At 46.2% G+C, this 25,264-nt stretch overlaps 1 protein-coding gene across 8 annotated transcripts in view; it reads left to right on the forward strand.

Annotated features, from left to right (window-relative positions):
- The window catches only part of ASH1L (ASH1 like histone lysine methyltransferase), a 180,454-nt gene that overhangs the window by 129,454 nt on the left and 25,736 nt on the right, over positions 1-25,264 (forward strand). For all 8 annotated transcript variants that reach the window (XR_004280171.1, XM_032318697.1, XM_032318701.1 and 5 more), the window contains 5 exons: positions 16,005-16,078; positions 17,628-17,673; positions 17,790-17,898; positions 24,182-24,388; positions 24,516-24,662. Coding sequence is in view for 7 of the 8 variants with exons in the window: in XM_032318697.1 (XP_032174588.1) it covers positions 16,005-16,078; positions 17,628-17,673; positions 17,790-17,898; positions 24,182-24,388; positions 24,516-24,662 (583 nt within the window). In the remaining variant the exon portion in view is untranslated. The remainder of the gene's footprint in view (positions 1-16,004; positions 16,079-17,627; positions 17,674-17,789; positions 17,899-24,181; positions 24,389-24,515; positions 24,663-25,264) is intronic.

The following is a 25,264-nucleotide window of genomic DNA, read 5'->3' on the forward strand; positions in this document are numbered from 1 at the left end:
GGTATAACCCTCTTTGGAAAACATTTTGGCAGTTCCTCAAGAAGTTAAACAGATAGTTACCATATGACCCAGCAGTTGTGCTGGTAAGCATCTGCCCAGTAGAACGGAACACATCATGTCCCACAAGAACTTAGACAGAGATGTTCGTAACAGCAGCATTCGTAGTAGCCGACAGGTAGAAGCGAGTTTCCCACAGTGGATAATGGATTAACAGAATGTGGTCTGTGCTCACCATGGGGTGCTCTTGGGCAGTACCCAGAAATGAGGTACTGAGGGTCACCAGGGGGCTCAGTCTGTTAAGCGGCTGCCTTTGGCTCAGGTCATGACCCCAAGGTCTTGGGATTGAGCCCCACGTCGAACTCCCTGCTCAGTGGGCAGTGTGCTCCCCCTGCTTGTACTCTCTCTCTTTCCCTGTCAAATAAATAAAACCTTAAATTTAAAAAGAAATAAAGAAGTGAGGTACGGAGATAGGTACCAAAATGGGCAAAGTGTGAAAACATTACTCTGGGTAAGAGAGGGTAATCACGGGGCGCCTGGGTGGCTCAGTGGGTTAAAGCCTCTGCGTTCGGCTCAGGTCATGGTCCCAGGGTCCTGGGGTCGAGCCCCGCATCGGGCTCTTTGCCTGGCAGGGAGCCTGCTTCCTCCTCTCTCTCTGCCTAATCTCCTCTGCCTACTTGTAATCTCTGTCTGTCAAATAAATAAATAAAAATCTTTAAAAATATATTTTTTTTAAAAAGAGAGTAATCACAAAATGCCATGCGCTTTATGATTCCTTTTTTCTTTTCTTTTTAAGATTTATTTTTTTTAAGTAATCTCTATACCCAGTTCGGGGCTCAAACTCATGACCCTGAGATCAAGAGTCATACGCTCCATCGACTGAGCCAGCCAGGTGCCCCCAAATCTGGATTTATTTTTTTTAACTATGTTCCCACCTTTCTCATTTTAATAGAGACGGTTTGGGTTTGTTTTGCTTTAAGATTTTATTTATTTGATAGAGAGTGGATGAGCACAAGCAGGGGAGCAGCAGGCAGAGGGAGCGCAAGAAGCAGGCTCCCCGCTGAGCAGAGAGCCCAACAAGGGGCTTGATCCCAGGACCCTGAGACCATGACCTGAGCTGAAGACAGACGCTTAATGATTGAGTTACCCAGGTGCCCTGAGAAGGGGTTTCTTTAAAAATAGATTTCATTTATGACAACATTTTACTTGACGTATTATTTTTTAAGTAAGCTCTATGCCCAGTGTGAGGCTTGAACTCAAGACCCTGAGATCAAGAGTTAAAACCCTGTGCTGACTGCCAGCAGGGGACTCCTCTGGAGATTTATTTTAAGGTTGCAATTCACACCGTCTTGGCAACTGGCACGTCCAAACTCTACAGGGCAGGCTGGAAGCATGGAGACCAGGGGAGGGTCAAGGAGTGGGAGGTCAGTCTGTTTTCTTACTAAGGCCTTCAGCTGTTTGGATGATCCCACCCACATTATGGAGGGTGATCTGCTTGACTCACAATTTAGTAATTTGAATGTTAATTTCATCTAAGAGTTAACCTTTACAGACACCAGCTCTGTGTGTACTGTAAGCGAGCCAAGTTGATACAGAAAATTGATCATCACCAGAGCTCCGTGTAATAAAACCCACTGCATAGTATCCTTAAAAAGAATGTATTTTTTGGTATGTGAATTATGCCTCAGAAAGTGTTATCTTGAAAGTGTAGTTACATTGTTTTAATCAGGCATATGTTAATCAAAATTATAGTGATTACCCAATGCAAAAGAAAAATTCTGATGCTGATGCCTTGAGTCTTACACTGAAAGGTATTTTTTCTTATTTAAATTCAGTTAATTAACGTGTAATGTATCATTAGTTTCAGTGGTAGAGGTCAGTGATACATCAGTCTTACTGTCATACCCAGCGCTCGTTACATCGCCTGCCTGCCTTCCGGCCCATCACCCAGCTTCCCCACCCCTCACAGGTACTTTTAAATATGAATTGAAACACTTATGTGTGGATTAAGGGCATAGGCTCAATGAAAGAATTTAAGCATGAAAACATACGTAATATTGAGACAAAACCCTCAAAACCTTGGGCACTGAATCTGTAATGACCGTTCTTGGTAGACATTTCACATCTCTTGTCCCAGTGTATTGCCAAGGCAGGGGAGAATTTGTACAAGCTTATGCCTCATTTCCTCCGTTTTGCCCAGTGCGCTTTTCCCCTTTACTACGTCTGCTTTGTATCCTTTGGCTGTTGAATGAAATGTAGCTGTTAGCCAGCAACCCTGAAGGTGGCCTTGGGGGCCTGCACACCCCTGCGAGTCGGACTCGACGGCTTGCTCCCCACCCCCATCTTCCAGCCGGGCGACCTGAGCTGCGTCGGCGCGCATGCTGCCTCTCCGCGTCTCCGTGTGCCGCGCTTACTCCCAGCCTGGGCTGTGAGGATCAAGGAACATTGGCGTTGCACTTGACGCGGAGCGAATACCCTTTCCCCTTGATTTGCTGTAAGTGACAGTGAGAAGGGCAAAGCCATCCCACTCATTTCTAGAAAGCAGGTATCTGTAGAAAGAAGGAAATCATAAAGAGTGGAAGTCGATAAGATACTGAACAGACAGTAAGGAAACAAGTTCAAAAAGTGCGACAGAATCGAAGCTCTGGAAGCGGCAAACAGCAGCAGGTAAGAGGCCACGCGAACCATCAGGTCGGTCCTGTCGGTCCTGACAGTCCTGCGGTTATGAAGGGGCTGGTACGGAGATGTTAGGAATAACTTCATGCCAGTTCACTTAGCAATGTATATGAAATGGGTAAATCCCTTAAAATATATAGCTTAACTAATTCAAAAAGAAGTCGAATTTCAGAATGTCTGAATAGCCTGTATCATTTAAGGAAATTTAGTTCTTTATCAAATCCTACACGTAAAAAATGACAGAACGAAATGGCTTCCATTGTGAGCTGTTTCGTCACTGAGAAAAAACGCCAGCCTTACACAAAAGCTTCCAGAAAGTGGAGGACACTTCCCAGCTTACTCTGTGAGGCTAACATAATCCTGGTAAAGAACCTGACAAAAACTCGATGGGAAGAAACAGGTACAGAAGGAAGTTGAGCATAGACAGTGTAGACATGCAGGCAGGAACTCTTGGGTAGAAGGGCATTTCCCCGGTCGCACAGAAGGCATCACAAGTGAGCATTACAGCTACTGGTGAAGTACGCAGTGTGTCCTCCTGAAATCGGAAAGAAGGTCAAAATGGCCACCCTCGCTGCTTCTGTCTGCATTACTCGGGATATTCCAGCCGGCACAGTAAGGCAGGAGATGAATAGGAGTCATAAAGTTCGGGAAGGAAGAAGTGAAACTGTTCTGCTCACACATTACGTGATGAGTAAATCCAGAGAAGTACCCCACAGCCTGTTACAGCCTTTTAGCACAGTTACTGGAAACAAAAATCCGTATCTAAGAATCCACTCGTATTCTCACAAAATAACCTGCCCTTACCATACCAGCCGGCGAGGCTGGTCCTTGGTGTTTACCCAGAGAAGCTGAGAACTGTCTGTGTGATCAGCTGCGCCCGTGCGTTGCACAGCCACTTTGCTCGTGGCTCCCTAAACTCAGAAGCTACCGAGCTGTCCTTGTCGGCGAGCAGTGAACCAGCACAGCCAGGCGATGGGATGTTACCCACCACTAATACAAGATGAGCTGTCAAGCCCTGAAAAGACACTGAGAGACGTTGAAATCATCGTGCTGAGTGGAAGAAACCAGTGTGGAAAGGCTACATAGTGTATGGTTCCACTGTATGATGTTCTGGAAAAGCCAGAACCATGGAGACATTGATAATACCAGCGGCTGAGGGTAAAGTAAGGATGGTTCCGCAGAGCAGAGATTTTTAGGTCAGTGACGCTCTTCTGTATGACACAGTAGTGGTTGGATACCTGTCATTACTACATGTCTCCCAGCCATAGCATGCACAAGAGTGAGCCCTCACGTAAACTGTGACTCCGTGAGAATGACGCGTCTGTGTGGTTCAGTAGCTGTTAACCAGCGTGCCGCTCTGGTCAGGGGTGTCGGCGACGGGGTAGGCTGCGGTGTGTGGGGTCAGTGTGTATTTTGGAAATCCCTGTCTGTTGTACTGTTTTGAACCTAAAACTGCTCTAAAATATAAAGTCTATTTTTAAAAAATAGTGTAATAAAACTGAAGTAATTAGAAATAAATTTATCCAAAAATAGGTAAAAACTTTATACTGAAAATTAAAACATTTATCAGGGAGATTAAATTAGACCTAAGTACATGGAGACATCGTTACGTTCCATGCAGGGTAGCTTGTGACCAGCAGGCTCTTCTGTAAAAACGGATGAGCTGATTTTTCTGAAATTTATACGGAGAGGTGAAGAACCCAGAACATGCGAAGTGATCTTTTAGAAATGTCTTCTTGTTGCCCCAAGACTTGCATTATCGGCCAGAGTAATTATAGAGCAAGTTTAAACTTTAAATTAGCTTTAGAAGGGCATAGGTAGAGCACACAACTTTTGATCTCAGGGTCATGAGTTCAAGCCCCATATTGGCATAGAGCCCTCTAAAAAAAACAGTAATAATAATTCTTTTTTTTAATAAATAGGGGTCCTTGGGAGGCTCTTTTGGTTGGGCATCTGACTCTTGGTTTCAGCTCGGGTCATGAACTTGGGGTCTTGAAATTGAGCCCCATATCAGGCTCCGTGCTGAGTGGAGTCTGCTTGGGATTCTCTCTCACCCTCCCTTCCCTCTGCCCCCTCCGCCCCCTCTGCCCCCTGCTCACGTGCTAAGATAACAAAGTGACGTGCCAGTAGAACTGGTCTGTGGGACAGAGTAGATAGCCCAGAAGAAGACCCACATGTTGTGGTCGTTGCATTTGTGCGCAGGCACCAGAGCCACCGAGCAGGATGTGCTGCGGCCCGTGCAGCCCGGGTGATGTCCGGTGCCAGCGGCTCAGCTCTGACACCGGCCTTGCAGCAGGGCCAGGCTCGGCCTGGCGCGGGTCTCAGGCTGAAATGTAAATGCCAGAATTATGAAGTTTCTAGAAGAAAGCATAGGATATCTCCACAACTTGCGTGTAGTCAAAGGTTTCTTTTTTTTTTTTTTTAAGATTTTATTTATTCATTTGACAGAGATAGATCACAAGTAGGCAGAGAGGCAGGCAGAGAGAGAGAGAGGGAAGCAGGCTCCCCGCTGAGCAGAGAGCCCGATGTGGGACTCGATCCCAGGACCCCGGGATCATGACCTGAGCCAAAGGCAGCGGCTTAACCCACTGAGCCACCCAGGTGCCCCTAGTCAAAGTTTTCTTAATGGGACACAGAAGGCAATAGCTACAAGAGAGCACTGATAGATTATACCTTGGCAAAATGGGACGTGTTGAACAGAGACAGTGTTATAAAAACAGAGCACAAATTGGGAGAAAATACTCACAAACTGTGTATCTTGTGTATACATAAAGAACTCTTGCAAATGAATTTTTTTAAGTTTATTTTTCATTCTTTTATTTTTTTAAACACACAACCCAATTTTGAAGTGAAGATTTGAACACACTTTACCAAGAGAAATGTATACACTGCCAATAAGCACGTGAAAAATTCTCATCCACCATAACTCATCAAAGAACTGCAAACGAAAGCTACCCTGAGTTGGCATAACCACAGTGTTTACAGACAACTGTGGGAGAGTAAAATGGCACCACTTTTTTTTTTAAAGCCCTGGCAGGGGCACCTGGAGGGCTCAGTGGGTTAAGCCTCTGCCTTCAGCGCAGGTCATGATCTCAGGGTCCTGGGATCGAGCCCCGAGTCCAGCTCTCTGCTCAGCAGAAAGTCTACTTCTTCCTCCCTCTGCCCTCCCCTGCTCATGGTCTTTCTCTCAAATAAGTAAGTAAAATCTTTAAAAGAAAACTAAAGCTCTGGCAGCTTTTATAAGAATAAACAAACCTACCAGAGAGAAATCAGGACATACGTCTGTAAGAACGTTCATGACACCGTCATTCGTCATGGCTTAAACTAGAGATAGTCCAGATGTCCGTCAGCACAGCGGACACACGGACAGTGCGTTCCTGTACAGACTATGAGCAGCAGCTAACAGGGAAAAAGATTAGGATTGACATGCTTTCGCCTCCTGGAAAATGAAGTAGGTATACTTTTCCCTGTTCTGATAAATATGAGTAAAAATGTCTTATTATAATGTCATGTTCTCCATATCCTATATAAAAAGGAGTCTCTAGGGCTGCCTGGGTGGCTCAGTGGGTTAAAAGCCTCTGCCTTCAGCTCAGGTCATGATCTCAGGGTCCTGGGATCAAGTCCCACATCGGGCTCTCTGCTCAGCGGGGAGCCTGCTTCCTCTTCTCTGCCTGCCTCTCTGCCTACCTGTGATCTCTGTCTCTGTCAAATAAATAAAATCTTTAAAAAAAAAAAAAAAGGAGACTCTAAAAAGTGGAGAGGAGGAGGCAGACCAACTAGGACTGAGGGTTCAGGTCCTTGGAGTTGTCCTCTCGCCTCGTCATACTGAGGTAAAACCTTGAGGAGCCACCTGGAAAAGCTGCTGGGCGCAAAAAACGCCCGTGAAGAAAGGCCTGCTTTCTGCAGCGAGGAGTAGGGAAGAGTCAGCCTCGCAAGATGGGAAACTTTTAGACCGTATCCTCCGTCCTCTGGTCAGACACGGCAGAAAAACTGTTCCCTCCCCACAGGTGCCCGTGGGGAGCCTCAGCTTCCCTCCCCAGTCGGAGGTAATGGGTGTCCCACCGTGGTCCACCAGCCTGTCTGATGACAGGGGAAGGCCACAGGTGTCGGGACTTCAACCATCCTCCAGTAATAACCCGGCCCCTCCCACCATCCCCCAGCAGTACCGACCTACCAGCACTTGGGTCTCAGTGGAGGTCAAGTGGGGGCCTCCGAACTGGTAGTCCCTGGACATTTGACTCCCTTCTCTTGCTGGAACGGTTTTGGGAAAGGCCAGCCAAAATAGAAGGTTTATGTAAAATTCAGAACCTGGTAACATGATAAATGTCTAGGTTTAAAGTGAAAATCGTATGTCATACTAAGAACCAGGGAGATCTTAAACAGTTTTTTATTAAGATTTTATTAATTTGAGAGAACAAACCAAAGAAAGAGCACAGGCATGAGCAGAGGCAGAGGGAGAGAGAGAAGCAGACTCCCCAAGGCGGGGCTCGATCCCAGGACCCTGGGACCGTGACCTGAGCCGAAGGCAGACGCTCAACTCACAGAGCCACCAGGTGCCCCTTAAACTGAACTTTAAAAGGCGATCGGTACATGCCAACATCAGGAGGTTAGAACCACCCAAAAAAGACCTTAAAGCATTTAGATTTCTTTTGTAAAAACTGTCCCCCCCCAACACACACACACACTCCAGCAAGCAGTCATGAATAAGCGTGAAGCGCAGAAGCAACAGAAAGCCTCAGCACGGAGAGGGAAGGAAGGGCCAAGTCGGAATCCTAGAGCTGGAGGATGCAGCCAAGGCTTAGGGGCGCTCTTGGCAGCGAGATGAAGAAGGAGGAAGAACCCGGTCCCGTCTGAGCGGGAGAGCGCGCGGACCTGAGAACACAAGAGCCCGAGCCGTCCCGGCCACGGGCGGGCCTGTCCTCCGCGTCCCGGAGGAGGAGGGAGCACGGAGGTGAACACGACTCGGGTGGGTAATGGCTGGAGACTTCGCGGGTTCGGCAACGGACACGAAGCTCCATGGAAGTCGACGACGGAGCCCAGCAGGACACACCTGAGGAGGCCCCTGTGCGACGCACAGCCTTGTCGGAGCTCAGCCCGCTGCAGACCCGGCCACTGTGAATCGCAGAGAAGTGGACCCCTGCCGTCAGCGGAGGGCGGTTCAGACGGTAGGGGAGTGCTGGCCTGCGTCCAGGGAGACGGCAAAACGTTTTCCAAGTGCCGAAAGAGGACGTGTCTAGCCCGGCGAAAGAATCCTTCAGGAATGAAATGGGAGTCACAGCCTTCCTAGAGGAAGGTGAATGTCTACAGAAGTTGCCGGTAGACCTCCCTGGGTAAGGAAGGTCTAGGCAGGAAAGAAATACCAGAAGGAACAGGAAGTACATTTATGGGCATATGTGGTAGGCTTTCCTTCTCCTTGGGAATCTCCCAAGTAACTCTTTAATAAATGAAGCACAAAATTTTAACACTGCTATATTTTTTTAAAATGCACTGAGGCATAATTCACATATCCTACAGGTCACCCATTTAAAGCATACAGTGGGTTTTGGTGCATTATGTCATTAATATTTTTAACTCGTCGTAAGATATGCGTAACTTAGAATTTGCATTTTCCATTGAGCACGTTCACATTATTGTGTGGCCATGACCCCATTCCTCTCCAGAATTTTTTCATCATCCCAGAGCAGAACTCGGTGCCCATTAAATGATAATTGCCCATTGCCCCAGCCTCTGGTAACTGCTGTTCTTTTTATCCCTGTGAATTTGACTACTTAGGCGTCTCGTATGGTGGAGTCATTACAATATTGTCCTTTGGGGTCTACCGTATTTCACTTAGCATGATGCCCTCGGGGTTCTTCTGTGTTGTAGCCCGTGTGAAGCTTTCGCCCTTCGTAAAGTTGCGTAGTCTCCCCGGTACCCACGCTCTGTATTTTGTTTATCCCTTCATCCGCCGACGGACGTCTCTCATTTCCCCCTTCTTGCAGCTGTGAATTATGCTGCTGTGAACCTTGGGTTACCATTCTCTGTTGAGGATCCCGCGTTCAGTTCTTTTGTGTGTGTGCCCAGCGGTGGGGCTGCTGGCTCCTCCGGTGCGTCTCCGCTTGATTTCGGGAACGGCTGTGCTGTTTGCACGGCGGCTGCTCCACCTTCACCGCCGCCAGCCAGTCTCGAGAGCCGTGTCCACACGTCCTCAGTAATGCTCGTCACTTTGTGTGACTTTTCCTAGTAGCCATCCCGGTGGGCGTGCAGCGGTGTCCCCTGTGGTTCTGATTTGCATTTCCCTAATAGTGACGCTGAGCAGCTCTTCACGCGTTCTCGGCCATTCGTCTGTCTGCAGTGACGTGTGCTCGGGGCTTGTCCACTTTTGAATTGAGTCATCTGTTCCTTGTTGAGCCTCAGGAGTCCCACACGGATCCTGGGTATCAGTCGCTTATCGGGTATGTGATAAGTCGACTCTGGGACGTGGACAGAGAAGAGCACAGAATGTACAAACGTGGAAGCAAAGGGGACACACTTCATTACACCAACTACCGCACAGAAGGGAGCGGCTCTGGTAATCAGGGTCGAATGTGGTTGTGGACGAAGCTGGGTGAAAGTTACAGATTTTCAAGTGGGGTTTAAAGTTAGGCAGGTGGGGGGCGCCCGGCTGGCTCAGTCAGTAGGGCATGCGACTCTTGATCTTGGGGTCACGAGTTTGAGCCCCATGTTGGATATAGACCTTACTTGAATAAATAAAACTTAAAAAGACAACTGAGGCAATGGTATAAGTCGGTTGAGAGAATTCGGTTTCAGCTGAGAGAAACGGCGCACGAGAACGTGAAAGCATGAGGGAGCCAGTTGTATTTAAGGAACTGTTGGTCCAGCCGTTACGGAAAATGTATGGAGGATCCTCAGAAAATGAAAAATAGAGTGATCATGTGGTCCAGCAGCGCCACTTCCGGGACCGTATCCAAAGGAAACGAAAACACTCGCTCTGACGTCTGCCCCGTGCCCACAGCAGCGTCGTCTGCGGTCGGCAGCCGTGGAAGCCGCCGGACAGATAGAGAAGAGGCAGCTCTGCAGGCGGTGGAGTGTTCCTGGGCTTTGTTTCAAAAGAGGGGAAGAGAGAAAAAAGAGAAAGAGTCTTGCCATTTGTGACAACATGGATGGACCTCGAGGGCATCATGTTTGGTGAAATAAGCCAAAGACAAATAGTTCATAGTCTCCCGCGCGTGTGGAATCGGAAAAGCAAACTCAGAGAGGGCACCTGGGGCGGGCGCCTGGCTGGCCTGGTCGGAGAGCACGCGAGCTCTGGGGGTTGTGGGTTCGAACACCATGGTGATGTAGAGATGACTTGAAAATACAATAATAACAAAGCAAAAATCTGTTGTAAAAGGGGGGGCTGGTGATCAGCTTTGTGGTTACCAGAAGCAAGGGGCATGAGGAGGGGTGACGGGAGAAAGACGGGCCGCAGTTGGAAGCCGCACGCCAGGCCCGCGCAGAGGCTGTGGGGCACAGCACGGTGACCGCGGCGAACCCCGCTGCGGCCCCGTCGCCCTGCGCACCGTAGGCGAGCCCCGTCCCGGGTGCACGGACATCGCAGTGAGTCGGAGGGGAGATGAGTTAGCTGGTGTGCTGGGGAGAAAGGCAGGAAGGGGAGATTGTGCGTAGGAAGAACTTAATTCCAGAAACAGTGGAGGCAGCAGGGATTGAGGGAGCACTTGTCCTGAAACAAACCCGCAGGAAAGGGTGATCTGCTGCTTCACAGGGTTGAGAGAAAACAGTGGGGACACACCGCTGGCTCTGTCCCCAGGAGCAGGTGACGTGATCTCAGGGTTGTGAGTTGGAGCTCCACGTTAAGTGTAGAGCTTACTAAAAAATTTTTTTAATTTTTTTTGAAGATTTTATTTGTTTACTTGACAGATCACAAGCAGGCAGAGAGGCAGGCAGAGAGAGGGGGAAGCAGGCTCCCTGTTGAGCAGAGAGCCCGATGTGGGGCTCGATCCCAGGACCCTGATATCATGACCCAAGCCAAAGGCAGAGGTACAACCCACTGAGCCACCCAGGTGCCCCAAAAATGTTTAAAATCTTAAGTAAATGAATAAATAAATGAGAACAGTTGGGGCTGTATGTCCAAGCTCATGCCGTAGGATACATGTTGGCGCTCATTCATTCGGAAAATACTTGTTCGATACCTGCTTTTTGATCACTCACTTTTCTAGGTGTTTGGGACACACCAGTAAGCAGAACAGATGAATATCCTTGCTTCCCTGGGGCTGACAGTTTTCCACTGGGAAGAAAAATCCCACTGTCCATGTCCACTGGGTCGCACCTATGTTCCCTCAGGCTGACAAAACCAGAAGCTCAAATTCTACTTGTGATTTGTTCAGTGAAACTTAAACAGTTTCCTATAAGTATCCTTGATCGTTATTTATAACCTCCTTAATGGCACACATTTCCCTGATACACTATTCCTTTCAGTGAAATAGTGCTACAGGTTTTTTAGGGGAGATCCCGGGACACTTTACACAGAACAGGGAAGACAGCCTGAGTAATTGCTGTCGTCGAACGATACTCCAAGCCAGTGCTCAGGTCGTGTGTAAACCAGGTGAGCTTTAGCTGAAGTCAGTCACTTTATTCTTGGTTTTAAAAAAGAAAAAAAAGCCAATAGGGACGCCTGGGTGGCTCAGTCGGTTAAGCCTTCGGCTCGGGTCGGGTCATGATCCCAGGGTCCTGGGTCCGAGTCCTGCGTCATCGGGCTCCCTGCTGGGTGGGGAGCCTGCATCTCCCTCTGCCTCTGCCCGCCGCTCCTCCTGCTTGTGTGCTCTCTCTCGCTCTCTCTCTGATGAATAAGTAAGTAAAATCTTTAAAAAAAAAAAAAAAAAAAGGCCAAGTTTTTGTCAAATTTTAAGATCTCTTCTAGAAAAGGACATTGTTACTTTTCTCCTTTCGGTTGGGAACTGCCCTCACCTTTGCGACGTGCTCTGCCCGGTGCCCTCACAGCGGACTGCGCCGTGATGTTCCGCCTCGGGGTCCGCCGTCACTTCCTCCTGTCGGGCTTGACTTCGTGAAAGAAAATCTTCGTGACTTCCCCCTTTCAGATTGCAAGGTCAGCACAGGCTTCTGAGCTTCCGTAGTGTCTGTCCTCTTGAAAATGACTTCGTTGCACAAATTCAGTTTTCTTTTTTTTTTTAAGATTTTATTTATTTGAGAGAGAGAATGAGAGAGCATGAGAGGGGAAGGGCAGAGGGAGAAGCGGACCCCCCGCTGAGCAGGGAGCCTGATGTGGGGCTCGATCCCACAACTCCAGGATCACGACCTGAGCTGAAGGCAGTACCTCAACCAACTGAGCCAGCCAGGCGCCCCTATTAATTTATTTTAGAGAAAGAGAGAAACCAGGGGAAGGGGCAGAGGGAAAGAGTATCCAAGCCAACTCCCACTTCCAAATCGGGGCACCACATCACGACCCATGAGACTGTCACCTGAGCAGAAACCAAGAGTCAGATGCTAAACTGACTGAGCCACCCAGACACCCCAAGAAAGTATTCTTTTTTTTTTTTTTTTTAAGATTTTATTTTTTTATTTGACAGGGATCACAAGTAGGCAGAGAGGCAGTCTGAGAGGGGAGGGGGAAGCAGGCTCCCTGCTGAACAGGGAGCCCGACGCGGGGCTCGATCCCAGGACCCCGAGATTATAACCTGAGCTGAAAGCAGAGGCTTAACCCACTGAGCCACCCAGGCGCCCCGGAAGTATTCTTTTTTTAAATTTTTAAGATTTTTATTTTTTTATTTGAGAGATTGGGGGGGCAGAAGGAGAGTGAGAAGCAGACTCCCCATGGAGCAGGAAGCCCAGTGTGGGGCGCAGTCCCAAGACCCTAGGATTTGACCTGAGCCAAAGGCAGACGCTTAACCGACCAACCCACCCAGGTACCCCATTGAGAAAGTATTCTTTTTAAAAATTTATAACGTTAAATTTAAATCTTTTTTAAAATTTATAGCGTTAAATTCTCTAAAAATTATAAAGTTATAATTTAAAGAATTATAACTTCGGGGGGCACCTGGGTGGTTCAGTGGGCTAAGCCTCTGCCTTCAGCTCAGGTCGTGATCTCAGGGCCCTGGGATGGAGCCCTGTGTCAGGCTCTCTGCTCAGCAAGTGGCCTGCTTCCCCCCTCTCTCTCTGCCTGCCTCTCTTGACTACTTGTGATCTCTGCCAAGTAAATAAATAAAATCTTCAAAAAAAAATTTTTAACTTACTGGCTTCTCCCTCACTGTTTTATACCTTCTGCAGAAAACACATTAGATACTGCTGGCAAAAAAAAAAAAAAAAAAAAGGAGTCAATTCTTTACATTAAGGGGTTTATCATATCTGCTGAAGATCAATTTTGTCTTTTTAAAAAATTGTATTTATATTGTTAAGAAACAATACATACTTGCAAAGCAATTTGTAGAGAAGGGTATGAATTATAGATAAATCTCCCCCTACCAGAGATATAATAACTTAGTATATACCCTCTCAAACTTTTTCCTTTATAAATATGTCTTCCAATAATTTACTGTAAAATTTTTCAGTAAACAAAGGCCTCTGGGGCGCCTGGATGGCTCAGTCAGTTCAGCAGTCTACTTTTGGCTCCGGCTCCGGTCTTGATCTCAGCATTCTGGGTACAAGCCCTGGGTTGGGCTCCACGCCGGGTGTAGAACCTATTTAAAAAACTTTAAAAATTAAACAATAATCAAAAAATTGAAAATACTCTGTAGTGAATGTGCAGTATCCCATCACTAAATTCTGTCATTAGCATTTGACTTGGATTTATGTATCCGTCCGTCTGTTAGTCCACCTGAGTTTGGGGGGCACGCCGCAGTAAATCGCAGACAATGATACACTTCCCTTAAATATTTCAGCACTCATGTCAGAACCAAGGTCTCAGGGGCAGAGGGGGAAGGAGCAGTCTCAAGCAGACTTCCCACTGAGTGTGGAGCCTGGTGCAGGGCTCCATCCATGACCCCAAGTTCGTGACCTAAACCAAAACCAAGAGTTGGCTGCCCAACCGACTGAGCCACCAGGCCCCCAATTTTTTTTTTTTTTTTTAAGATTTATTTATCCATTTGAAAGAGAGATTGAGCACGAGCATGGGGAGGGCCAGAGAGAGGGTAGAGAACCTCAAGAAGATCCCGTGGGGCCAGTGAGAGACTCGTGACCGCACACCCCGCTGAGCCATCGAGGCACCCCACGAATAGCTCTTAAATGTTTCAAAGTGTTTTTTTCTTAATGAGTTCATGCCCTATTTTTTCTTTTTTTGCAACTTGGAGAATGTTTCCATTTGAGTAAATGTGTATCTCATTTTATCTCTCCAGTTGCGTATTCTTACCTGAATGTACCAGAGTTTGCTGACCTTTGACTTCACATTGTTTCCACTTCCTCACGGCAGGCTCTGCAGTCATGTGTTCGGCTTTGCTTCCCCGCGCAGGAGACTCTGGTCAGCTACCAGGCGCAGACCTTGTCTTGTGTTACTCTAACTCCACAAGTTACTTCTTCCACAATATACCTGTAATCCATGCTCATGTGTCTTCAGATTTGTCAGATAAACTCATTACACATTATGTGTTAACATAAATAGCATATTTTTATGAGAAATAACTTTTCCAAAGAAAAGTTCCATGCAGAAAGTGACTTTCTTTTCTATTTTTGCAAATTTCATTGTTGTCTAGTTTAATATAAGTCAACTGAATTTTCTGATCCATTTTTGCAGTCTCTTATGATGTTACTTTGGCTTTAGTACATGAAGAAATCTGTCTCCGTGTAGGTAATAAGTATGTTACAAAGGATAGGATAGGAGTATTTAATAATTCAGATAATTCTTCTTTGACACTCTAGCAAAATATGAGCGTAATAGTTCCTTAGAGGTGAGTTGCATCATAGACTATGAAATCGGTTAACTTTTTGTTTTCTGTTCCATTAAAGTCCATTGGTCTCTCTTGGCATTTAAATGGATTCTCTACCCAGGTGTGGTGTTCCCACTTCACGTGTTGGTCCTTTAGAAGTTCCGGTTCCCTGAACTGTGTTGCTCTTGCGTTCCCTGCGTGCGTCCAGAACTGTTCGCATGGGTCAGTCCTCCCGCTTGCTTTAGGAGGAAAGTTTAAAGAAAACTAAAGATTCTCGTGGTTGGACACACATTTTCCAGATCTCCCGTATTCACTTCAAACTCCGTTTTATCACTGGAAACAGAAACGTTCCGTTGTTTCTTGAAGTAACAAGCTCACTTCGCTCGTCCTCATGCTCTGAGTCCGAATGACCGGAGTCGCCCGGCTGTGCTTTCACGGACACGGAGCGCGTTCCGGGGAAGAAGCTCGTCCAGCTCGCGTGTGCGCAGGCACGTGCTGGACTCGGCCGCCCAGGGAGCGGCCCGGGTGCTGGCTGCATCTTTCCGTGCGCCTTGCAGAGTAGCCGTGCTTTTGGCTTGTGGGTCAAGACTTAACACGTGAACTTTTGAGACACTGGCATGGCTCATGTCCATCAGTTCCGTTCTTCTAGTACAGCGTTCCGCTTGCCTTGATTCCTACTGAGATGCCAGTGGTCTTACTCACCATTGCTTTTACAGCATTGGGACAAACGTCCGCGTAGTGAAGATGGCGTGTAACGCCTCAGTGATACCAGGATAGCAGTAGCCGCATAGTACTTAGTGGTAAGAAAGTCTTTGCCCCTTGGGTCCCCCGCATTCACAGAGCATTGAGAACTGCTCGGCTGGAGTCGGTCAGTGATAGGGTGAACACCCAGGTAACAAGGAGTTCAGCTTCCTGCGAGAAGCAAGTTTACTAAAGGGCCAGAAAGGCCGGAGAGTAACGGGGCTGCGGCGTCCTCTTCAAGGTAGAAAAGGGCTTTGGGCTTGTACTAGTAGTACTTCTTGGGGGGGTTAACATCATAAATTTGAATGTAAATACTCTTGAGTTATTTAAATTCAGGGACTCCTATCTTAGAAAATCTTACTTCCCGTTTTTACAGACAGTCTCATAGTATGTATAATAATGTTGGAGAACAGCTGCCAGATGCTGTAGTTAATCATTTTAATACTCGAACAATTGTTAGTTTTAGTTGGCTTCATAATGACCTGTGTATTTTTTGGTAGTAAGTTTGCCGTGTTCATTGTTCTATGTAGGCTGCTCTCAAAACATCCCCTCAGCCTTTACCACCTGGAGCACAATGGAATAAGAGAGTAGCTAAAATGAAAAATCGGTGACGGAAAAGTTCCTAAAATTAAAAATTAAATGTTTATTTTTTCTAGTCAGTGCGTGTTAGATCTTGTGGCTGTTTGACCCTTTGTATAAATAGATACTGAAATTGATAGTATTTCTTTGTTTCAGGAAAGTATCTGAGGCAAAAGAGAATTGACTTCCAGCTCCCCTATGACATCCTTTGGCAGTGGAAGCACAACCAGGTACCAGGCTGGCCGCCTCTCTCAGGTTTCCTTCTCCCGGGCGGGCGGGGGGGAGTGCGAGGGGGAGTGCGAGCCTCGGTCCGCCTCCGTGTTATGCTCTGTGCCCTGTGCTCTCATCTTAGGAAGTATCGAGACTGTCCCTGTGAAGGTTAGAGACGAAGAAAAATGAATTTGCATCCATATCTAATGTGACCTCTTTGCCTTTACTCATACTTCAGAATAGCAGTGAGTGTCTGCTTTCCTGGGCAACTTCTGTTTCTGGTCTGCACTTTCTCTGTGGTAGCAGAGCTCCGTGCTGTGAGGCTCCTGTTGGATGCACATCCCAGGAGGGTTTAGATGCGCTGCCAGCAGCACTAAGAAATGTCAGGCTTTATTTTTGTTGGCTCCTTCCCGTCGTTTTGGAATTTATTTTTCACATACAAAGGAGACTCTCCTACCAAAGGAAACAGGAAAAATGTTTAACACGCATACGCTTTTAAAAGATCTTTATGTTGGGAACTGAAAATGGGAAGGCGCTGTTTTTCTCTGCTTCTTCCCTAATGGAAAAGTTTCCCCTGGCAATTTTTGTAGTTAGCCGTAGGCCAGGCCTCATGTTGAGAACAAGCATCAGGAAATAGAAGTTGTCGTACAAAGGAGGTGAACAGCTCCTGACCTTTGCCAAAATCCCACCAAAGTTAATTTTGGAAAGCCAGAAGCAGTGGACATTCCCCTCTGCATTCTCTTCTCTTGGTGGCCTCTCTTGAATTCTAAGAGGATCAGTTTGTTAGATAGCTGTCTCCGAGTTCATGACCGTGAAGGAGACAATGCTCCGACGGTCCTGCTGAGAAATGGAGGTAGACTGCTTCTCGCGGGTTAACCCGTCCTCTCCGAGGCTACAGTGCCGCTGTCCTTCGCCCTGCCTCTTACTGGACAGCACTGGCCAGCTGATCACCCCTGTCTAATGCCTTCCTTTTTTCCTTGTTGTTGTTTTTTTCCCTGAATGCCTTCTTAATTGCAGTGAGACTTTCCTTTCCTGCCTTCCCTCTCCCCTGTATTCACTAAATTAATTGCCTTAATTAAAATGTGAAAAGTGTTTTTCTGGAATACCCACACTGAAAAGGCCATGGTACTCATCTTTTTAACTTCATGTGCTAGCCAGACCATCTCAGCAAGCCCTCTGAGTGTTTTCCTTTCTTTTCATAGAGGCAAAGTGAGTCTTAATGTATCCAAAAGAGTAGCCTCGTCCTGCAGGGTGGTTTCCCCGCAGGGTGGTTTGCGTGTGCGCCTGACCACAGCGCGCACATATTCCCGGGAAGCTCTTCCACGTTCGTTCTCTTATTGAATCTGTTTCTCTCGTCCTGATCGAGTAAGTCACTTCTTATTTCAGGGTAAAAAGTGATAGCACCAAGAATTTCCCTCAAGTGTATCCAACCCAGAAAGTCTTTCTTAAAAATATTCCCATACAAGCAGAGCATGTGAATAATTTCTTATATTTTTAGTGATTGATGCTGCTATCTGGTATTCGAAGTTAAATGCTATATCTAGATTTTTCTTTTTTTTTTTCTTCTAGCTGTACAAAAAGCCAGATGTCCCACTATATAAAAAAATCCGTTCAAGTGAGTAACTTGAGAGCTATTTTTTTCTGCCTTTATATCATCAGTGTTCTTCTTAGCCTAGCACTTAAAAAATTTCCTCTATGTTCACAAATTACTCTTTGCTGTCTTCTCTCGAGATGTCTACGTTGACGTCAAGCCCCTTTCTGGTTACGAGGCCACCACGTGTAACTGTAAGAAGCCAGAGAATGACTCCGGGAAGGGCTGTGTGGACGACTGCCTCAATAGGTACTGTACTGAAGTGACTTCTCTGAAAGCACGGGCTTCAGGGTAGATGACACTTCATTTGGAGGGAAAAGTTAAGCTCTTTTATTTCCTCTCTTGAAGTTGCACAAACCTATATAAAACCTAATTGACGTGTCTTGGGCTGGTTCGGCAAAGTACCATAGACCTGGTGGCTTAAACAGCAGAAATTTGTTTCTCACAGTTCTGGAGACTGGGAAGTCCAAGGTCAAGATGCAAGTATTTGATGTCTGATGAGGACCCACGTCCTGGCTTACAGACAGCCACTTTCTCCTTGTATGTTCACATGGCCTTGCCTGAGCGCATACTTGTGGAGATAGAGCTTTCTGTTCCTCTTCCTGTAGGGACACTGATTCCTGAGTGCAGTTCCTGTCCTCATACCCTCAGACAAGCCAGCTGCCCTCCCAAAGGCTCTGCCTGCAAATTACCATTACACCGGGGGCCAGGGCTTCAGCTGTTCATTCTGGGGAGACACAAGCATTCAGCCCACGACATAAAGTATTCAGGAAATTTTAGAAAATTTCCGAGATCTCCGTACGTGGTAGCCGTAACCAGGGAGCGAGGTAGGACGGTGACGGTGAGGAGGAAGAAAGCCGTGGTGTACTCCAAGGGAAGGCCGGGCTGCTGGGCCACTCGCGTTCACTCACAGGTGCGCATGCGCTGACTGGGCCGGTGGCTCTGATGAAAGGTGTCCGTGCTGTCGCCAGAGGGAGGGTCTGGGTCTGGCTAGTTTGGTGATCAAAACTGTGATTTTACTTTGGGGCCATTGAATTCTAAATGACATGGAGATTTCAAAATGGAAATGTCTGATGGAGACCCAAGAATGGAGATCGAATTTGTTGGGTTTTAGTTATATATGCAAATTTATAGTAAAAAAGAACCAGTGAACTTGACATCAATAATTCCTCTTCTGGATAGTTTTCCTGGCCAAAGACGACTGCTTCCCCAGCGTCTGGTCAGCTGTCCTGGGGTCTGCGGGAATCCGTGTTTAAGGCCTCCAGTGACCGCGCGCCGGCTGGAGCGTCCTGCTCACCGCGCCATCGGCCCGTCACCGTCTTGCACACGCACGCGCGGTTGCCGGGTCACAGCTGCCGGCCTGGTCTGTGCTGTGCGCAAATTGTTCTTTACTCACAGACCTTTTATATGTATGCTTTTTTTTTTTGATCTTTTTTTCTCTTTTTATATATATACACACTTTATGTGTATATATGTATTATGTGTGTCGGTGCGGTCCACAAGCTCACCGTTGTTAGTTCTCTTACCTGCCGCAGGTTGACATGCCCAGTTCGCGGCCCCCTGCGCCTCGCCATGCCGGTTATTCCCAGTGTTTTCTATTCAAAATTGTGCTGCTGTGAAACTGTGTGGATTCCTCTTTTTATTTTTAACCCTTAAGGTGTATCCTGAGACGAGTTATCTGTACAGACTACGTGAACATCTGTGCCATTCTTACGGCATCTCGTACTGACTGTATACGGTGTACTGACTGTGCTCAGTAGCTCTCATGAATTAGTGCAGTAATGTGCGGGATCACCACCGGGTGTGAATATACTCACGTCCCTGTAGTTCCCTACTTTAGGCAGTCACATCTAACTTCATTTTTGGTGCTTTAATAGTTCATTGGGACTATATGTCTTTAAAATTGCTTAAATTTGCATTCCTTTCTATGCTAACATTACTGTTTTTTAATATGATATTGTATTGTCTACGAAATTGCCGTGGTATAGCTGCCATCACATTGGTGAGTTCCTCTCTTTTTCCCAGTAGTCTAATGAGATAGGTAATAGTTTTATATTTTATAAATGAAGGATTTTAGAGTTTGGATAGTAAGTTGCCCATATTATATATGGCACTTAACTGATAAACAGAATTTGAACCCACGTGTGTTTGATTCAAAACTCATGTTCTTTCCAATGTATATACTGTTTATTGCGTAAGTCGTTAGTCTTTTAACGACATAAAACTGAAATCTGAATGTCTGCATTTCCATAATTATGTTAGTCATCTTACGTCATTTTTTATATAAAGAGTTTTATTTATTTATTTGACAGAAATCACAAGGAGGCAGAGAGTAAGAGGGAAGCAGGCTCCCCGCTGAGCAGGGAGCCCAGTGCAGGGCTCGATCCCAGGACCCTGAGACCATGACCTGAGCTAAGAGGAGAGGCTTTACCTGTGGAGCCACCCAGGCACCCCTGTGTTGCCTTTCTTTAAAAAAAAAAAAGTCAAATATGGTGCTGCCAACTTTGTGAGACTATAAACCCTACATCCCTACAGACTCATGCATCTAATGAAAGAAGGGAAAAATGCACAAATACCTAAGAAAAATGAAAATATATTATTCAGTGGATGCTTCCATATATATTTACAAGTAACCCACATAAAAATTTAGTTAAATGAAAGACCTGAAATGTCTTTCCTGTCTTAGTAGTCAAGGCATTGTAAATATTTGTGGGGAAAACTCAAAGGTCTGTTAAGATTCAGTTTTATGTCTATGTAAGGCTCATGTAGCCCAAAGGAAACTGAATTCAGGATGGTCTTAAAAACAAGTAATGGGTTTTTATAAAATATTTTTAGAACATGGCCTCCTCTCTTCTAAAGACTTAGGAATCATCAGCATTGTTTATAAATTCTATAAGACCTTCCCTGCTTAATACTTGTGTCTGTAGGGGCGCCTGGGTGGCTCAGTAGGTTAAAGCCTCTGCCTTCGGCTTGGTCATCTCAGTGTCCTGGGATCAAGCCCCACATCGGGCTCTCTGCTCAGCAGGAGCCTGCTTCCCCCTCTCTCTCTGCCTGCCTCTCTGCCTACTTGTGATCTCTGTCTGTCAAACAAATAAAATCTTTAAAAAAAAAAAAAAAACTTGTGTCTGTACACCATCCATATTGAACCCATTACTGCTCCAGAACATTCCACGTTCCCTAGAGCAGAGTCTCATAATTCATTTCAAGCTGCTTTTCAACCCTGTGTCCATTTGTTCACAGCACGTAGAGAGCCCACCCTCTCAGCGCTCACAACAACAAACATGTTGTATAACAAAGCCAAATACTTAAGGGGAGATAAAGCGGTATTGCCCAGAAAGCCTTGTAATGCCACTGGAAGTGCTGACTCCTGAGTTTACAAGACACAGACTGAACCTCAGGGTCCCTGGCTAACCCGTGGGGGCCCTGTGTGAGCGCCTTTGCGGAGTACAGTTTACTTCCGCTTGTCCCCACAGGGAGCATCTCCAGGACCTTTCACCTTTTGCTACAGAAGAGCAGGAGGCCTTCAAGTTCTTGGTCCCCAAAAGCAGGGAGGGTCCTCTCCCATGCGTCCAGGGCCCACTCCTTCCTGACCTGGCACGATTTCTAGCAGGACGATTTTTCATGTGAAAACCGGTCTCTACTCAATGGGAGATGGTCTGACCTCCGTAGCTATTAAGTCAGTCTCACTAGTACACTTGCCAGTGACTCTTAAACATTAAATCTCACCAGGTGAGGGAAAGAGCCTTCTAATCTAGGTCTGCATCGGGAAGGAGAAGTCTCTCGTCTTACAGTGAACGGCATTCTGTAGCTAAAGTGAATGGCATTGTAGTAGCCGGCCGGCTAGCTCTGGGCTCGAGCCTGCCGCTGCTGAAGTTAACGGCAGTTTGTGCTGGAATCAGCGCCGACGGGTCATGGTCTGCAGCACGTGCTTTCACATTGTGATCCGTTTGCAGTTTTGTTTTCCAGACACGATAACTAGAATATGTTCTATTTTTTACATAAAGGGCTTATCTTTTTTTTGTTTTTGTGGGGTTTTTTTTGAAGATTTTGTTTGTTTGAGAGAGACAGAGATAGCGAGAGAGAACACAAGTTGGGACAAGAGAGGGAAGCAGGCTCCTCGAGGGAGCCCGATGCGGGGCTCCATCCCAAGACCCTGGGATCATGACCTGGGTCTAAAGCAGCTGCTTAACTGACTGAGCCACCCAGGCGCCCCCAAGGGCTTATCTTGATAATTGAAACAAATGGAATATGTTTCAGTGCCTTCATTGGAAACCACAAATTTTCAACAACCTCTAAATGAGTGTTCTCCAAAAGAAATTTTTAAAAATTGATTTTAAAATCTCGTTCATCTCAGCACTCTGTTACATTGTAGTTCTTTTATCCACATAAAGCTTATTGTTTTGTGTGTTTTAAGGTGTGATGAAAATTCAGGTGGGGTATTGTGAAGAGGGGGTTACAGTTGAAACTATGAGCATGAACAAGCCTTCCTCTTTTTTTTGTATTTAAATCCAATTAATTAAATGTAGTGTCTTACTAGTTTCAGAGGCAGAGTTCAGTGACTCGTCGGCTACATGTCACACCCGGTGCCCATGACGTCTTTCATGGCCGTGACCCAGTTACTCCAGCCCCCATCCTCTGCGAATGAGCCTTCTAAAGATAGGAGGAACAGGAATGTGCCATGGGAGGGAGAGGGGGAAAAAAGGATTTCTGGGATTTTTCCAAAAAAAAGACTTCGTTATTGGAAAGGTGGGAAATCCGTTATCACAGAAGATGAAGGAGGAAAGCATGTTGAGGCTCAGTGGGTGTCAGTCGCGCTCACGGGGCAGAGCATTTACTCGAAGAATGAAAAAGGTAGCGAATTTGGCCGTAATGTAGTGTCTTTCTCACAAGTTCAGCTTAGAGTCTTGAATTAAATAGTCTGGTCGGAGTTTTCTCTGCTTCCCTGCTTATATATGTGATTTCACACTGTTTCCTGACCTTTAGAAAAGGATAATGTTTATTTGAAGAATGGCTATGAAAGTACTTTATATTATAAAATGTTAAATGCTCTCTCAACACGATCTGTAAGTCACGATGTGGATGTGTGTGTTACATGAGCTGTCATGTGATACTCTGATCTGCCACCTCATTCTCGATCTCCTTTGTTTTAATCATGTTCAGCAGCCTTACTATGATTCCGAACCAAACACCAAAACTAAATGGCTTCTCTGAAAGATTGAGAAATACCAAAAAAAGAAAGCAGTTAGAAGACGTGTGCATACCAACTTTTCTCTCCTCTATTCAGAGGTTTTTGCTTGTTAATTCGCTAGAGGTTGTAAGTTCATCTAGTACAGAGATTGGAAATGTTTCCAGTATGGAGATGTCATTTACACTAATGAAATGTAAATTTTTTTTTTTAAGATTTTATTTATTTATTTGACAGAGAGACGGCAAGAGAGGGAACACAAGCAGGGGGAGTGGGAGAGGGAGAAGCAGGCTTCCCGAGCAGAGCAGGGAGCCTGATGCAGGACTTGATCCCAGGACCCTGGGGTCATGATCTGAGCTAAAGGCAGACGCTTAATGACTGAGCCACCCGGCACCCCCATGAAATTTAAAATTCTTATAAAGCAGCAACAGTGCAGGGGCACCTGGATGGCTTACTTAGGCTAAGTATCTGCCTTCAGCTCGGGTCGCGATCCCAGGATTCGGGCTCCTGCTCAGCAGAGGGTCTGCCGCTCCCTCTGCCCTCCTGTCCTCCACTCACGCTCTCTCTCAGGTAAATAAAATAAAAGTGTTACTATTTTGAGAGAGCAAGAAAGAGAAAGAAAGCACAAGCAGGGGGAGTGGCAGAGGCAGAGGGAGAAGCAGGCGCCCCACTGAGCACCACGCCTGATGCAGGACTCAATCCCAGGACCCCGGGATCACGACCTGAGCCGAAGACAGATGCTTAACCAACAGAGACACCCAGGTGCCCCTCAAATAAATAAAATCTTCAAAAAAAAAAAAAAAAGTAGGGGCGCCTGGGTGGCTCAGCGGGTTAAAACCTCTGCTTCAGCTCAGGTCATGATCTCCGGGTCCTGGGATCGAGCCCCGCATCGGGCTCTCTGCTCAGCAGGGAGCCTGCTTCCCCCCACCACCTGCCTCTGCCTATTTGTGATCTCTGTCAAATAAATAAAATCTTTTTTTAAAAATGTACTAAAATGTATACTTAAAAATTATTAATTCCTCTGTGGGTTATAGTTTTATTCTTAGCACAGAGCTAAATAGGATAGTGTTTACCCAGGATGCTTAGTGGGCAGTTAGCTTAATAATGTTTTCAGCACTTGGAAATTTTCAGTATTATTCAGTAATATTCAGTATAACTTCACTTGGAAATGTTCAGTATTACAAAGTTTTGAAGTTATGTACTCTTCGCCCTTGTGAACTTTGTTAACCCATCCAACCTTGATAAAATAAAAATTTAATGTATTTTAAAAGTTCCTGTAAAACAAAAATGGGTTCATGAAGGCATATATAATATTAATTGGCATACAATTATCTCTTTTCTTTCTAGAATGATCTTTGCCGAGTGTTCCCCCAACACTTGCCCCTGTGGTGAGCAGTGCTGTAACCAGAGGATACAGAGGCATGAGTGGGTGCAGTGTCTAGAACGATTTCGAGCTGAGGAAAAAGGTTGGGGAATAAGAACCAAAGAACCCCTGAAAGCTGGGCAGTTCATCATCGAATACCTAGGGGAGGTTGTCAGCGAACAGGAGTTCAGGTACAGTGGTGAATGATGATACTGCAGTAAAACGGCAAAGGAACCAGATTGGAGTATAAAGTGGAAGGTTTCAAGTTTCCTTTGAACTTGATCATTAATTGACTTTCACTTCTTCCTCTGCTCTTAGGAACAGGATGATCGAGCAGTATCATAATCACAGTGACCACTACTGCCTGAACCTGGATAGTGGGGCGGTGATCGACAGCTACCGGATGGGCAATGAGGCCCGGTTCATCAACCACAGTTGCGACCCAAACTGTGAAATGCAGAAATGGTAAGGAAGCGCGGGAAGGTGAAGTCACAAATCCTAAGAGAGCAGAAGGCATTGAGGGTATCAAGAGATGAGTCTGCCTTCAGGGTGAGTCCGCTTTCACAGCACCTCAGGTGACTCCCCCCAGGCAGAGTTGGCTGCTGCTCTTTCTTCTCTTCATCTTAACTCCTCCCAGAAGAACATAGCAGCATATATGATGTTAGAATAACAGTAATACCTCAGACTTAGCAACTGCTCACTGTGTGCCCGGCTCTGTGCTACATGTTCATCTCCTGTGAGGTCACTCAGCATATTTATTACATGCCCACTGGCTTCGTCACAGTGAGAGACAATAATAAGTAAAATAGATAAGAGTCTAACTGAAAAGCAAAAAATTACATCTAAAAAAAATTGAAAAGGGGCACCTGGGTGGCTCAGTGGGATAAGGCCTCTGCGTTTGGCTCAGGTCATGATCTCAGGGTCCTGGGATCGAGCCCCACATTGGGCTCTCTGCTCAAGGGGGAGCCTGCTTCCCTCTCTCTCTCTGTCTTCCTCTATGCCTACTTGTGAGCTCTGTCAAATAAAATCTTAAAAATATAAAATAAAAACTAAAAGCAGTTGAAAAA

This window comes from Mustela erminea, chromosome 17 (assembly GCF_009829155.1).
Source record: "Mustela erminea isolate mMusErm1 chromosome 17, mMusErm1.Pri, whole genome shotgun sequence".
Lineage (NCBI taxonomy): Eukaryota > Metazoa > Chordata > Mammalia > Carnivora > Mustelidae > Mustela > Mustela erminea.